This window comes from Oreochromis aureus, linkage group 17 (assembly GCF_013358895.1).
Source record: "Oreochromis aureus strain Israel breed Guangdong linkage group 17, ZZ_aureus, whole genome shotgun sequence".
Classification (NCBI taxonomy): Eukaryota; Metazoa; Chordata; class Actinopteri; order Cichliformes; family Cichlidae; genus Oreochromis; species Oreochromis aureus.
In genome coordinates this window covers 38,222,936-38,238,351 of record NC_052958.1, presented here as the reverse complement: position 1 = coordinate 38,238,351, position 15,416 = coordinate 38,222,936, and the positions used below count along the sequence as shown (strand labels likewise).

General features: G+C 42.7%; 1 protein-coding gene across 2 annotated transcripts in view; it reads left to right on the top strand.

The window, feature by feature from the left end:
- Window positions 1–6,077, top strand: part of chst11 (carbohydrate (chondroitin 4) sulfotransferase 11) — an 86,554-nt gene extending 80,477 nt beyond the window's left edge. For both annotated transcript variants that reach the window (XM_031743794.2, XM_031743793.2), the window contains exon 4: window positions 72–6,077. In XM_031743794.2, the coding sequence (XP_031599654.1) occupies window positions 72–693 (622 nt within the window). In that variant the 3' untranslated portion in view covers window positions 694–6,077. The remainder of the gene's footprint in view (window positions 1–71) is intronic.
- Window positions 6,078–15,416: the final 9,339 nt, after the last annotated feature.

Genomic DNA, 15,416 nt, shown 5'->3' with positions numbered 1-15,416 from the left:
GAGAACAGACAGAGAGGAAGGAAAATAAGTTCTTCTGTTGTTCTTCACTGTCTCGTGCCTCTCTCATGCAGTGACCCAATGGAAATTCCTTCCAATGAAGCCCACATTCCCTCCAACCTCAAGACACTGAATCAGTACAGCATTGCCGAGATCAATCACCGCCTCAAGAACTACCTCAAGTTCCTTTTTGTTCGTGAGCCCTTCGAGAGGCTGGTTTCTGCATATCGCAACAAGTTCACCCTCAAGTACAACTCATCCTTCCACAAGCGCTTTGGCACCCGAATCATCCGCCGCTACCGCAAGAACGCCACGCAGGATGCTCTGCTCAACGGGGCTGATGTCAAATTCAAGGAGTTCATTGAGTATCTGGTGGACCCGGCCACACAGCGGGACGGACTCAACGAGCACTGGCAGACTGTGTACCAGCTCTGCCACCCGTGTCACATCCACTACGACATGGTGGGCAAGTACGAGACACTGGAGGAGGATGCAAACTACCTGTTGCAGCTGGTGGGTGTAGGCGACTCCCTGCGCTTCCCGACCTACGCCAAGTCCACTCGTACCACGGATGCTATGACGGCTCAGTTCTTCAGCAATATCAGCACTCAGCAGCAGATCCAGCTCTACCAGCTTTACAAGTTAGACTTCCTCATGTTCAACTACTCCATACCAAGCTACCTGAGGTTGCAGTAATGGAGGACAGAGATGGGACTCTGAGAGCGGCTGATTCGGTCAAACAGATAAAAGAAAATGAGTGAAGGGCAGAATTTTATGGGAACAAACTTGATTTAAAAAACTGTAAAATTGATGTGTAAACAGGTGCCGAAGGTGTGTGATTTTCTTGGAATAATTCAGAGGATGTTCAGTCAGCACTGACTGGACAGGGATGTGGGCTAAATGGACTAGACGCATGCAAAGACTGAAATGTGTGGGTGAAGCAGGTCTTCAAGGTTGTTATCCTCAGAGGATGGACTGGATGAGGGATTCTCCTGATGTTGTTCCCTACACGTTTAAGTAAACTGCTGACAAATTAGGCTGCTTCAGATTCTGCAAAGCAAACAGCGTCCTCGCACGTGCCCTGACCCCAAAGCATTATGGGAGCTAAGCTTGTCTCCCCCTCCTTCTGATCAATATAGAAACTCCGCCAAATTGTAAGACACACTTCACGTCTTTCACCGAGCTCTCGGCGTGGCGAGCTAGTATCCATTATGCTTGCTCTCATTAGATTCATACAGCTGAGAGGGAAACTGCCTCATCACCACCTCGAGGATTATTGCGGTCGATGGCTACGATTCCACTCTCAAGACCTCCACATCTGTAATGTGGCGGTGCAGCCTGCAGCCGACAGCTCGCCGTCACTGGTTTCTAACATTAGTTTGTCGGCCCTTCTGCCGCAGCAGTGAAGTGCTTACGTATCATTGCCTGTAACACCAAGCATCCTTAATACTTTGAGCTACAGAACGTGTCTGGAAAGGTACAGGATTCGCTCAGCGGGCGCACCAGCCTAGCCTCTAACCTACAGGACAAGAGACGGCCTGTGTGGCTGCTAAAGGGTTAAAGGCACTGAGTCTCATTACCGCCATGCCCTGCATAGAGGAGCTCAGTGGACGTGCCCCGGCTCCAACAACCAAACCTGTTTTTCAGTAAATGATCCTCTCTTCTCGTCTTCATGCTTTATTTGTTTGTAATGTCTTATGAATCATTGCTGCGAGCAGCAATGTAAAGATTATTTAATTTGCTTTGTTGTTTAAACTAAGGTGGAAAGAATTTAATATTTTATTGTCATGGGCTGAAAAACATTTAGGACACTTTAAAGAAGTTCAAACTTCCGTTGTGTCATTCTGATTTCCTACGTCACCGTTTGCCTCTGATACACTGTCAGCGTTTTCATTTCTTGTGGTACATTTTTGGCCCTTGGCTTTGTCTTTCTGTGCTTCAGATCATTAGAAATTTATGTTTTTTTACATTTCTATTGTCAGACGTTTGGTGCCATAATGGCTGAGGGCCTCGGAGACCCACAGTCACTGTTAAGTACACATCATTGACATTAGGACATCCCAAAGAAGACATGCTTCTTCTAGTATACATGTCAACAATCGACATAACAGAAAAAGGATCCTGTAATGTGATTAATGTTGTGTAATGTCAATAACTACACTCTTCATCACAGCCTGGTGTGTAAGCATTTATAGAGGAGGGAGGAGGGGCTGCCTGTCACACACTATAGCGACAGAGGGAGTCGTTCTGTCTTTTACACCAATTTGTACATTTTAATCCACTCCAGCTTCCAATTAAGAGACCTTGTTTCTATTAGCAGTGCATATGAGTGTACCAGAGATGTTCTCTGTCTCTGTGCTAGTGAGAAGACAATGGGAAAAAAGGTGTTTTAATTGTGAAGCTCTATTAGTAATGATAACTAACCACCTATCAGAGCTCATATGCTGTACTGCCATGTTGTAAACAAATACCAAACTCCCGGGTCCTGCTCTTGATTGTGATGATATTGCATTATCAGATGTAGTCATAGTTATTTTGATGGTTTCTTATCACAAACCAGTCTCAAAGGGCTGTGAAAGCTGTATAACATAAAGTCTAACATTACACACAGCGTTAGAATATTTTATTTATATAGCACCAAATCACAACAACAACAATCACCTCAAGGTGCTTTATATTGTGAGGGAAAGACCCTACAATAATAGAGAGAACAACAACCCCATTTGAAGCACTTTGGCGACAGTGGGGAGGAAAAACTCCCTTTTAAGAGGAAGAACCCTCCAGCAGAACCAGGCTCAGGGAGATCGTCAGATCTGTTTGAGGGGGGATTGTGGTTAATATCATCAATTTAATTCAATTCCATGTTTTTGTATCGCACCAAATAACAACAACAATCACCTCGAGGTGCTTTAGGTTGCAAAGTAAAGACCCTCAAAATGTGAAATCTTTGGCTTTGACGAGAGCTTTCCAGCCGTGATGACATCCTGACATTAGGGTTATCACAGCCTGGGCTTGATCTCATCCTGAGAGATTAGCAAAACAAACGTAAATATATATTACACTACTGATTGTACTTCATTAAGGATTTTGATGGTTTTTGAGTCCCTAACTCTTTGGAGTTGCAGTATGACAGTTTCTTTCTGATTGAATAAATCCAGGTCCACTCTACTTGAAAACTGTCTCGTTATGACCCCTGGTTAGTGAACTGTCAGCACATCTAAATCAGATTACACATACACTTTTCCCCCCTCGGGCTGGATATTTTAGCTGCAAATCCCTTCTTGTTGCTTTGGACTCATTGCTGGTGTCCCTTTGTGCACACGCCCGTGTCTGGAGGTTCGAATCAAACAGCCTCAGTTTTCCTTTTTAACACCCACAGACAGCTGGCTCTAATAAAGGAAAGAGTCTGCTGGGCTGGCTTGTCGCCCCGGTCCTCATCCTCCAGCAGAAACAATGGTTATATTCAAATACACTCACACACTCACACAGACACACACCAGCACTGCTGCTGAGGTTAATGCCACGCAGCGTCTTACTCAGCAGTTATAGGAAAGGCAGAGCCTCACACTGTCAGAGCTCAGTGTAAACTGCTCATTTTGCGCCCAGAATGAAAGACAAACAATGCACAAAGGACCTCTTAAACTGCAAACAAGCCATTACAGCGGTCTCTCTTCGCGCTCTGGTTTCTCTCCTCCTACATCGCTCCAGAAGTGGCCCCCTGGTTCAAAAACAAAACCAGAACAAAAAGGCTCAGTGTCAGTGATCAGTACTGTCCATGCAGGAAAACACAACCTGCCTAAGCAAACAGAGCTGCTTTAAAAAGCCCGCGGGGACTCGAGCAGCCCTGAGAGGCCCCCGCTGTCTCGGTCGCTCAGTTACAAACAACATTTAAAGTTATTTTTCCCCCATAGTTGTGTCTATATTGAAGACGAGCCAGTGGGTATATTTGTGTTGTTTCTGAACGACGTCTGCTTTCAGACTGAACTACACATTTGCTGTCTTCTAACAGCAGTTTCCCTCTTAAAGATGAGTAGATGTTATTTTTCTGCTTTACTTTTATTTTATTGTATTGACACGCAGATTTTGTAATTACAAGAAAGAATCGTTTCAGAAGCAGGAAAATTGTGTTTGAAGTGAAACTTCCTGAAAATTTGATGGTAGAAAGTTGAAATGGAATACTGACTCAGTTCTGTGCTTTGGGGTGGTTTGTCTGTGGGCCTGGCTCATGATATATACAGTGTAAAAGATGGACATATCTATCATAATCTGACGTATTTGTTAGTGACATGCAGCTATGCAGGCTGGAGCTGAGCGTTTCTGTCATTCTGAGTGTTTTGAAACTGAACCTGAGTGTGAAAACAACACCTGGATCCAAACATCTGGATTGGCTGAGAGGACTCTTTGTCAGTGATGATGTCAACAGGTTAACTCTTTTAGTGTAAATACACTTATTTGGTCAGGTCATTTCTTTGTTTTTTACTTTCAGAGTTCAGATTGTTAACGTGCTAAAAAAAGAGCTGATTATAAAGGTAGAAGATCACATTTAAGTGGGTGAGCACGCTGCTAGTTTGGCTAATGACCTGCCCGTTTTCTCACCTGTTTCCACCCAAACGCTGCAAGCTCTCAGTCGGCTCACTCGCTAACTCACAGCAGTGGAGACACAAGGGTAGTTTCAAACTTGTTTTCTTAGTGTGTAAACACAGTCTCTCTCTCTGTGGGGATGCTTTTCATCAGCAGAGACACCATATTTGAAAATAAGCATCATATCATCAGCACAGAAGGACAAAGCCAGGATGATTCCTTACATTCGTTCTCTGCCTGTGTCGTGTCAGACATATCTACAGGATATTTTTGTACAGTCCAAACATGATGTCATTCATTCTGCTGTTGTTTTTTGAGCTGTGAGTTTGTATGTGATATTTATGACTTACTTTGGTTGCCTCATACATACACACACAGACACACACCACTACTCTCATTTTTCTGTGCCTTTCATTCAGAGGCGACAGAGACACAGTGATGCAGAACGCCTGTTTCCTGCAGTCACATTAGGACAGAAGGCGTACATGCTCAGTTATAACCTTACTCATACCTGCAATAAAGAAGTGACACCATCAAGTTTGACTTCAGCTGATACTGATAACTTTGTTATAATTGTACAAAATTAACTATCAAATTAAAATCTTTCTAAAGTGTTTATGAAGTATACAGGCCAAAAATGGCACCTACATAGTAAAGTCAGATTTCCAAAAAACTTCAATCATCTTTTCCCAGTTATTGATCCTATTTAAGATGCAAATAGTTTACTTGGTTGTAACACTGTTACTCTTGCCAATAAATATTTGATAGCAATGACTCCAAAACTAACAACCCAAGTTATAATAAACTGAGATGGTGTTTATCATAAGTGATCTCAATCAGTGTTTGAAAAGTTAGTCGAGAGCCTGAGTAGGCCTGCCCTTCATGCTCAGTGACATCTAGGCACGTTTTCAAATCAGTTAGCATTAGCATGGGCATGACCTTACCTGGCCAAGCAGGTTTCACGTGTCTCTGTGCCGCCCTGACGTTGTGTACGTCCTCCTTCAGCAGAGCTCCCACACCTCTCGTGATTGCAGCTGCTTCCCATGCTGCCAGGTGGCACGGATGTTGCGCTGTAAAGTGTAGGTGACCTTTTAATTTAAATGATCAGTGTCTGATGCTGCGTTATCCCAACATCAGCGTTTGCCACCATGTGTGCTGTATCAAAGAGCTATGTGCACGTGTGTGCGCGCTACCACTGCTCCAGCAGGTCGAGACCCTCATTCCAACAGGTACCATTAATTTATTTATTTATTCCTAGATACCGGCCCATACTGCTTTCCTGCTCACGTTACCGTGGCAACACACCCAAACTTTCTATATGTTGCTTTTCCTCGTGGCACAGCCTCTCGCTGTGCTCTTTTACTCTGTTCATTTTCAGGTGTACTTTCCAAAATCATGAATAATTAATAATGTACACTGTGTGGGAGAGTGGGGTGGATCCTACAGCAGCGTGACCCGAGGTTTATCCTGTTTTCACAATAAAATGACACTGAAATTCACATTGTCTGTGTCTCCTTCTGTCTTGTGTGGAACTCGTGTACGCTTCCATCTACGGGGTTGGTGAATATCTAGCTCCTAACTAGTCTGGCCATTTTTATTGACATGCTACTTCAGAAAGGCGATGTCTCTGTCCTGATGCACAAAGTAATTTACCACACTTGTCAATATGTTTTACTGTTATGGGTAATAACTGACCATTCCAATCGCAGGGCATCGATTACTGCTGCTCTGTCAGGTGGTGCTCGGATAGGATCAGAAATTTTACTGAAAGTATGTCCCATCACAATAATCTATGCAGACAAGCTGTAACACGCTCACTGTGATTAAACCTGACTTTAAGTGTCCATATGGGACAGGTTCACAGTAACAGACCTGTTACAATAGTTATAGTGTAATATAGTATAGTTGAAACAGAGCCATCTTAGGTCATCTCACATTACACCGTTTAGGATGAAACGTGATTTGGAAGTGCCGGCGTGTCAGTTGACTGAGAAGCGTTAGGCAGGTGATTTGAACATTTTGGAACTGTTTTCCTCCTGCAAGAACAGGAAACTACAATTCATACAGAGTCACCAAAATTAGAAGGAAAAAGTTTGATGATCCTTCATTTTAATGGTAGGGTTGATGTAAACACTATGGCTCTGTCATTCCCTGTTGAATGGGTGGTGTAATGGTGCGAGCTTTGTTTTTCAGCACATCACCATCTGAGCCAGCCTACCAGCTGACCTACGTATGCATTATTTTAGAACAACTTTTTACAAACAGCTCTCCTTCACCGGCCAGTTATCCAAGACCATCCAAAACTTCCCAGAGCTACAGTATCACTGCGTCTAGGCAGGGTCCTGGTTTACAGTCAAGCAGGTAAACCAAATTTCTGAGCCTGTGTTTCGTCTTGTAAATGGTAAATGGACTAGCTCTTATATAGCGCACTCAAAGTGTTTACTTACTTACTTACTATTGCAACAACACATCATCAGTAGGGTAAAACTAACCATGATGGCCTAAAACCAGCTCATATTCCCTATTAATGGGTGAATTCTGCTACAAAACAACAGAAAGAGCCGACATCGAAGGATTAATATTCCATAGGTCAGTTCAAATGAAGGTATTATTCTGTCAGTAAGTCAGCAAGTGTCTCTAAGTGTGTAATTTTTCTAATGTGTTACTGTTTAAATTTTGGACAGTGAATTTGCATCAGCTGTTATTGCAGAGCTAATGTGATGTAATTATTTATAGACAACAATCTGTGTCAGGTTTATATGGTTGATTGTCATTTATGCTTAGAAATATTTACTCATATGCTTAGAGTTTATAATCGATGGCATATTGATAGGGGTCTGATCCTTAGTAGTCTGCAAAGACTTTGTGTGCATTCCAGAGTGTTCTGGCATACACACTCACACCCTAGGGTCATGAGAGAAGTGTATCTTCTCTTGCTGATATATGGTACGGCAAACACACGTATATCTGTTTTAGTATAAGTGCCTTTTGTTTAGATGAACTGCTGGACTTCCAGACCAGCAGGATTAGGGAAGTCGTTTATGGAGTCACATCTTGACCCCACACACGCACACACGCAGACGGTACTCTTTGTTCACATGTGTACCTATGTTAATGAACCTATGCATATTCATGTAACCTCAATAAAAGAGCAGGGTTACGAGGGAGCAGACGAGTGCAACTGGGGTCAAGCGAAGGAACGGCGCTCGTCCAATCCTCTCCCTCATGCATGAGCAACACAAAGAGCTTTGCCTACTTGTGTCTTGCTTTTGCTGTGTAGTAGAATTGTCTTGAACGTTCCGGCTCGAAGGATGATGAATTTGAACTGTGAAACCATTAAAACAGCATATCATGTAATGTAGCTCCAGCTTCCTGTTATCCCACCACATGGATATAAACTCACAATAAAAGACATTCGTGACCCGACATACTGACTCCTTAGCCTGCAAGTCTCTATGTTCTTTAACAGGCTCTCTCCAAACGGCAAGCAATTGAATGCAATTCATACATATATAAAATGATTTTTATATTTTGCGCACCTATGGTACAGACAGTGCAGATATACAGCTGGTGGAAGACTGAATAGTCTAAATGTTTTCTGGACCATCTACTTTGCCAGGAAGAGGAATTAGAGGGAGCACATGGCATCTTTTATTCTGGATACTTGATGACACATTTAGCTTTGATGAAAAACTCTTAGCCACTGTGCAAATTTGTCTTAGACAAGAGGGTGATGATGTATCACATTCTCAAGAAGCTACAGATGCAGAGCTAGCAGAATGATGCATGAGCCAAGACAATTGGCCAACCCTCTCCTGAATATGACACCTCCTTACTTCCTCATGTGATAGTTGATGGATTAGACCAAACTGAAGCCAAACTTCACCAACAGCAAACATCACTTGAGAAATTAAAAGAGATTGGTGTCCTTCTTGCAGAAGTCAGCAGAGTTATAAACATGGCATGCAGGCTATTAGCTAATCAGAAATGAGTTAGCACCCAAAGTAACAACATTTTCAAACAAAGTGATAGTTCCATAAAGATCAAAGCATATATGATTTTACACTGAGATATTTGATGCTTTGCACATTTGAAGAGTAGATCCTGTAGTCTTTTGGTTATCTCATTGCAGTGGGCCACATAGTTGGGGTTTCAAACAGGCATCTGTGTTGTAGCTGACTTGGATGATTCGTTCCACAAGTGAAACCTAACTCAGGTGCAGGTGGAGGTGGAGGGTGGAGACTTTGATGTTATTTACAGTTTCCTCAGACAGTTTTGAGGGTCCGGCTGCACCCTGCACGTCACACAGCGAGATAGAGGAGGGGTCTGAATTAACAGTGGTTGGGGGAGACTAACAGGGGTCTTGCAATCCACTGGGTGACCATACACCCGCACACACACACAGACACAAACAACCTACCATTGTGAGCCTGTCTCTCTTGATCGCATTGTCGTCCTCACTAAACACATGCTGGAGTGCTCTCCAGTCTCAAACCAAGACGTACATTCTTCAAGGCCTCTGGCCACAGTTACACTCTCCGTCTCGTTACACACTCAGAAAAATAAAGTCATCATCAGACCAACTAAAATGATGTGTATCCACACAAAAGAGCTCAGACTCTGTGGGGCCAGACTTTGGGAAACCTGGCTGGTCCCAGTCTGGGCAGGAGCCCCTAGAACCATCCTAATATTTACTAGTCCAAACAACCAGTCTCAATAATTGATCAACATATTGATTCAGCCTTACAGACACATGGTTACAGCAGGGTGAATGCTTGCAAGAATCAACACCCCCGAGTCATGCAAACTGTCAGAATGCTGGAAGCACAGCCTGAGGAGGAGTGGCAGCAATCTGTCACCGTAGTTTATGTGTAACCACAGATTTAATTCAGCTGAAAGCCTGACTCCTTGTTCATCTTTACTGTAAACTCAAAAACCAGTAAAAGACTATTTCCTGAGAAACCTCTTCTGTCTCCCCATGTTTGGATAACATTTCCAATAATAAAAAAAAACAGGAACAACTCACGATTCAGTTTTAATCTTTATTAACATGCTATGTATCACAGACATATAAGGTGGCGGTGATTAAGCCATTACTTTCAAAGCAAACATCTGACTGTCTTAGCTAATTGTAGACTTATATTATAAAGATTCTTGGAAGAGTATTTGTCAGACAGCAACAGTGAAGGTTACAAATGATCTTCTTATAGCCTTTGACAGTGCACTCATCTTGATGCTTGTCCTGCTAGACCTCAGTGCAACATTCAGTTCACAATACAATACTGTTACAGAGAACAGAACACAGTGATGCTATTAAAGGAACTTTGCTGCAGTGGTGTGAATCACATCTATCTGTTAGACTCCAGTTTGTGCATGGACGTGTGTCTGTAACACAAAAGTTAGTCACAGAGTTCTGCAGGATTCTCTGCTGGGACCAGTGCTTCCCCAGTATTATTAGCAAAACTGCACACATTTTCATTGCAATGCAAATGATACCAGCCTTTATATATCACAGTCACAGAGACTGGTCAGTGACCCCTTGTTGCTGGAGTAAAATCTGTGTGCTGACTGTTGCAGGGTGAAACTAGTCATAAAGATCTCCCTTGTGATTATTTAGGGTAATAGCAGAATTGATGATAATTTGCATGAAAAACTCTCCGCAATTACACTGTGGAAGTAGTGAAAGTGACGCAAACAAGAAATAAAATTAAAGTTAGACCTTGGTGCTGCAACCAACGCATTTCAAAAGGTGCAACTTTTACTTTGAGCCAAAGCGGTCTCCATTCACAGTGTCACTACTCTTAATGAGCAGCTGAACTGCTGGAAACCTGCTAGTGACCAAAGGAATCTCCAGGTGATTGTAAGTGTAACCAGTTTCAGACTGTGGTAGCAATCTCAACCAACCACTCGTCAACTGGTCAGGTAATACAGACTTTTCCAGTGAGAGACACTGGGACTCTGAACTCTTACAGACGCTGTCAAAGTGTTTGTCTTTGCCTGATGAGCAGCTTTCTTTACTGTTCTTCAATTTTCCCCTTACTCTGCAACAAGTAAGATTAAAATACCTTTACTGTTGTGTAAGCATAACAATAATATCCTAAAATAGTGAATTTAAATCTTGCTCCTAGTTCACCTTACATACACTTTGCATAACAGCCGATCTACTCATTTAAATTCAGTTTTTACTTTTGTTTTTTGTTTTTAATTTTCTCTCAAACACCATTATACTTGCATCTGAATGAAAGGGGCTTACAGTATCTTGTATGCCATGAGGAAACCTTGATCTCAGCAACACAATAATTTGTAATTCCATGTGAAAATCCGTCTTAATGATGGGATTGTGATGCTGATAAATCCAATAACTGACAAAGTAATCCTTTCTTCACCAGTTTTTCTTTCTTGCTGTCAGCAGATTGTATTTACATAGCAGTCTCCCAGCCTTACAGTCATACATGATAAATCCATGCAGAGCTTGTTGTGAACACACTTGCACACTGCAGCCCTTCTTTTGTCAAACGTGATGTTCTGCTGTCAGTGTTTGTGATAACTCTTATGCTGCCATTAGCAAGATTATGAAATCCTGGGTTTACTTGTCAAGTTGATCATGTGATGATTAGACTGACTGTCAATTTTGAAGTGAGTGAAACTAGATAATGAAAACACATGTTTGTGCTAGAACACAGGTCCTGGAATGAGAAAAAGTTATTCTTTATAAAGCCTGGATGTGAGTCAGACTGTCACTGAAGGGGCAACAGAAAGTGAGTGGGCAGTAAAGTTTGGTGAGAGCCAGGGCCCCAGAGACATGGAGACTGCTGGCTGTCAAAGTTCTAGAACAAGAGGAGAATCAAAAGTAAGTGCAGGGAAATACAAAAGCAACTTGAAAACAGTTGAACAAGCTAGCACTATGGCTGCTGTAATGACCCGGCACAGAGTGGGTGGATAAGTTGCTCCTTCAGTACTGCAGAGATGGGTGATTAGATGATGAAGTGCAAGTATGTCAGCCAGAACTCGAGCTGGAAGCAGTGAGAAGCCACACCTCTGAAAAGACCTGACAGACACAGATACATTAGGTTCACTCCAGAGGCAAAAGGAGACCACCAACCCCCTCAGAGACAGTGGGAGGGAGTCTACAAAAGTTCAACCACAGCTCATAATGACAGAGTGCAGGACTCGAGGACACAAGTGCATTATCATAGTCTCGAACTGTTTAGAGATTCATTTTTTAAAGTCTTATGTGGATGGTTACAATAATGTAACAAGGTGATGGTTTCTGTGGAATATCTGTAGAGTGCAGTCAAACTTTCTGACCTGGTGTCCAATCTGGGCAAGAGTCTTCAGCCTGATCAGCCAGTCACCAGTAACCAGTGCTGGTCTCTCTACACTTTCCAGCAATGCTGACAATGATGATGCAGGACGGCAGGATGCCCGACAACTTCTGGCCTGGAATTAAATGTGGCTGACAACCTAGAGTTTATTCCAAAGGTGATAATCGAGTAGCCATTGAGGACCTTCATTATGTGGGTAGACTGTCCACTCAGTGAGAGTTGTGTGAGCAATGTTTGGAGGCAGTGACAGAACAGCTACTAGGTCCTGGTTAGCTCTGTCTGATTGCTGGTTTGTGGATGAAAGGCTGACCTGCACTTACACAGCCCTACTTTTCAACTGTAGAGTTTGAGAAAGAACACCGTTAGTAACATAAAGTATCAGATTTACCAGAAGACCTGTAGTCTGAGGGTGATGAAGTACTTCCTGGACATCTATAGTACGCTGAGGGCTAATGAGAAAAAGAACCAAGGATGGTTTGTCCTTTGTTTTGTCTTCCTCCCATTACCCCCAACTGGTCACAGCAGATGCTGCCTGTCCCTGGGCCTGGTTGCTGGAGGTTTCTTCCTGTTAAAAGGGAGTTTTTCCTTCCCACTGTCACCAGGTGCTTGCCCATAGGGGGTTGTTTGATAGGGATTATCTCTGTAGAGTCTTTATCTTACAATATAAAATGCATTGAGGTTGTGATTTGGCACTATAGAAAGAAAACAGAATTGAATTCAACTGTAATAAGTACATGGAGTATGTTTTTTTGTGTGATATGGGCCCTTAACTGCTTTTGACATTTTTCTCTTACTGTAATTAAATGATCCTTTCTGATAGGCTAACACAGCTGACTGGTTAATGCCAATCTAATATTCACACAGTCCTGCCTGGGCATTAGTGGTAGCCTCAGCAGCTCGTATTGTTACTGCCTCCGATGCTCCTGCTGGTTCTTACTCCTTCTCATTAGAGCTGCAGCAGCTGTGTTTGTATCTCAGCCTACATCTGTGTTTCTGCATCACTGCAGAGACCATCATCTTTTTCATTACACCAACACTGTACTCTGCCACACTTTGTGGTTTCTTGTGCCAGCAGTCCAGGGGACAAAAAAACACCCACATTAAAAACAAGAAGACAGAAAAAGTTTGCTCTAATCTGTGACCCCGACACACAGTGTTTCTAGTACATATACAACCCACTGACTGACCTCTGACCTCTCTGTGCTTAGGGACCCCAGATCAAACTTAACTGTTTAACCTCCTCAGGCTCAATGGAGAGAATCGTTGACCTAATGGCTGCATATTTAAACACAGTTTATAATCTTTAATGCATCTTGAATGACTAAAAAAAACTGGGAACAAGAGTTTTTATTTACTTTGATTTTCTCTAACTTACACGGGGTGAAAAGTATTCATACACTAATATTTGGTTTCATGGCCTTTAGCAAGCTGAACTTCAACCAGAAGCTTTCAGTAGCCGTCAACAGGCTTCTGGCATGATCCCAGCTGGATATTTGACTCCTATTGTTGGCAGAATTAGTAGAGCTCACTTATATTGGTTGGTTCCCTGGCAGGCCTAAAAAAGTATTCACAGCACAGGTACAGTATCTGAAAATTAGCAAGCTGGCGGACACAAAGCCATTCTATAGGAATGAAGAATTTGAAGAAAAGGCTGAACTATGCCAAATGACACAAGAAGTGACGAAAGCCAGAGCATTATTGATGCAGTGTGGGATCATTTTGATGAAGGATGCCAGTCAAACATCCAAAGATCTTCTGAATGTCCTTCAAGAAGAAACCTGCAGAACTAATCCTGAAGACTATTCTAAAAATTACAAGAAAGCTTGTGCAGGAGAGTTCGGTCAGTGTTGAAGTATAACGGTGGTCATACAGCCAAATATTGACTTTTAAGTTTATTATTATACAAAGTCTGGTTTTTTTCCATGTGCTGGATTTGCACCCATTTCCCATTTTCAAGAGCTGAGGTGACTGATACCAGGTTTGGACTGTAATGCAGACACAACAGGCAGCATTATACTCAGAGTGAAAAGACTTTATTAAACACGGGAGACTTGCTTAACAGGTAATCATCAGGAGTGAGGTCTTGATGCATGCTCAATCATCCAGGTAAGTAAATCTCCAAAGGTTGATTCTGTTCATCTGGACGTAGCGTTTGGTGGCAAATGTCCTGTTTATAAGATTGGGGAAACCTGCAGTCAGATGAGACTGAAGAAGTCACTGGATGAGTGACGAAACATTTCTCCCACAAAACGCTACGTCCAGATGAACAGAATCAACCTTTGGAGACATCAGGAGTGAGCATCAGAGAGGATGGATTTACTGAAAGAGGACAACTGGGTTACTCCACTACATCTGAAGTAACTGATTTGAAGGAGACTTGGGAGATGGAGAGCTGAGATTCCAGGGGAAGCAGCCAGGTGAGTGTCCAACACGAAGGCCAGCATCTAGGAACCAGGTGAGTTGTAGATATTGAGCCCAGTGCAGGCAGCAAACAGTCTGGCAGGGAGTGAAGGCTCGAGTTGGTCCTTAAATGTTGGCTCGTAATCAACAATGATGACCTGCAGGTGAGATGAACCAGCAGCAGGAAAAGCAGAACTCTGCCCAGGAGGGATAAAACTGGATCCAGGGGTAAAGATGGAAAAACAGTCTCCACAACCTGACACTCACCTGGATGATGACATTTTCCTAGAAAATAAAGAAATGAAAGAGCTTGAAAGCCATTATTTGGTATTTGTTGGTTTTGGAAATTTTGCATCACAGCAACTTTAAAACTTTGTGAAACTTTTAAGTCATTAAGAACTATTAAACTTGAACAGACAGGTCTAAGCCTTAAAGTGTGACTGGACACATCAGTATCCATGTTTGCAGTCAGACCTCTCACATAATAGCTGATATTCATTAATTATTCAGTCTAATAACTCTGCGAGCTGCTGTGACCTTGAGTAAGATACTAAATCAAAAGATTTCCAGTGATGACCTGTGTGTGTGTGTGTGTGTGTGTGTGTGTGTGTGTGTGTGTGTGTGTGTGTGTGTGTGTGTGTGTGTGTGTGTGTGTGTGTGTGTGATGTTCTGGTGGAAAAACACTATATCACTGCACTCATTTACCCTGGCGTTTAGTTTTGGCCTTGAATAGAACTGCTGACAAACGTTTCTCACCCCCACACAGCACCACTGTAGTAGTAGCACTGTAATATAATATGTAAACACTCCTCCTTGTAAACAAGGCGCACCGAAAGGACAGGGAGTGTATACAAGGACTGTATTTTGATGGACTACTGAGTGTACCAAGTGTAGCACTGCCTGTCCTCCTTGTCACCACATACGCATTCAGAAAAACACAGACGTGGAGGCGTTCCTCCTGGCTGACCTTGTGGTCCCAACTTTGAAATACACACTGCCCTCACTAGCCTCTTAGCTACACACCCTGTCATTAGAGGGAGGCCCAATAGCAACTGTGTGTGTGTGTGTGTGTAGGTGCATGTGTGTGTGTGTGTGTGTGTTTCAGTGAAGACT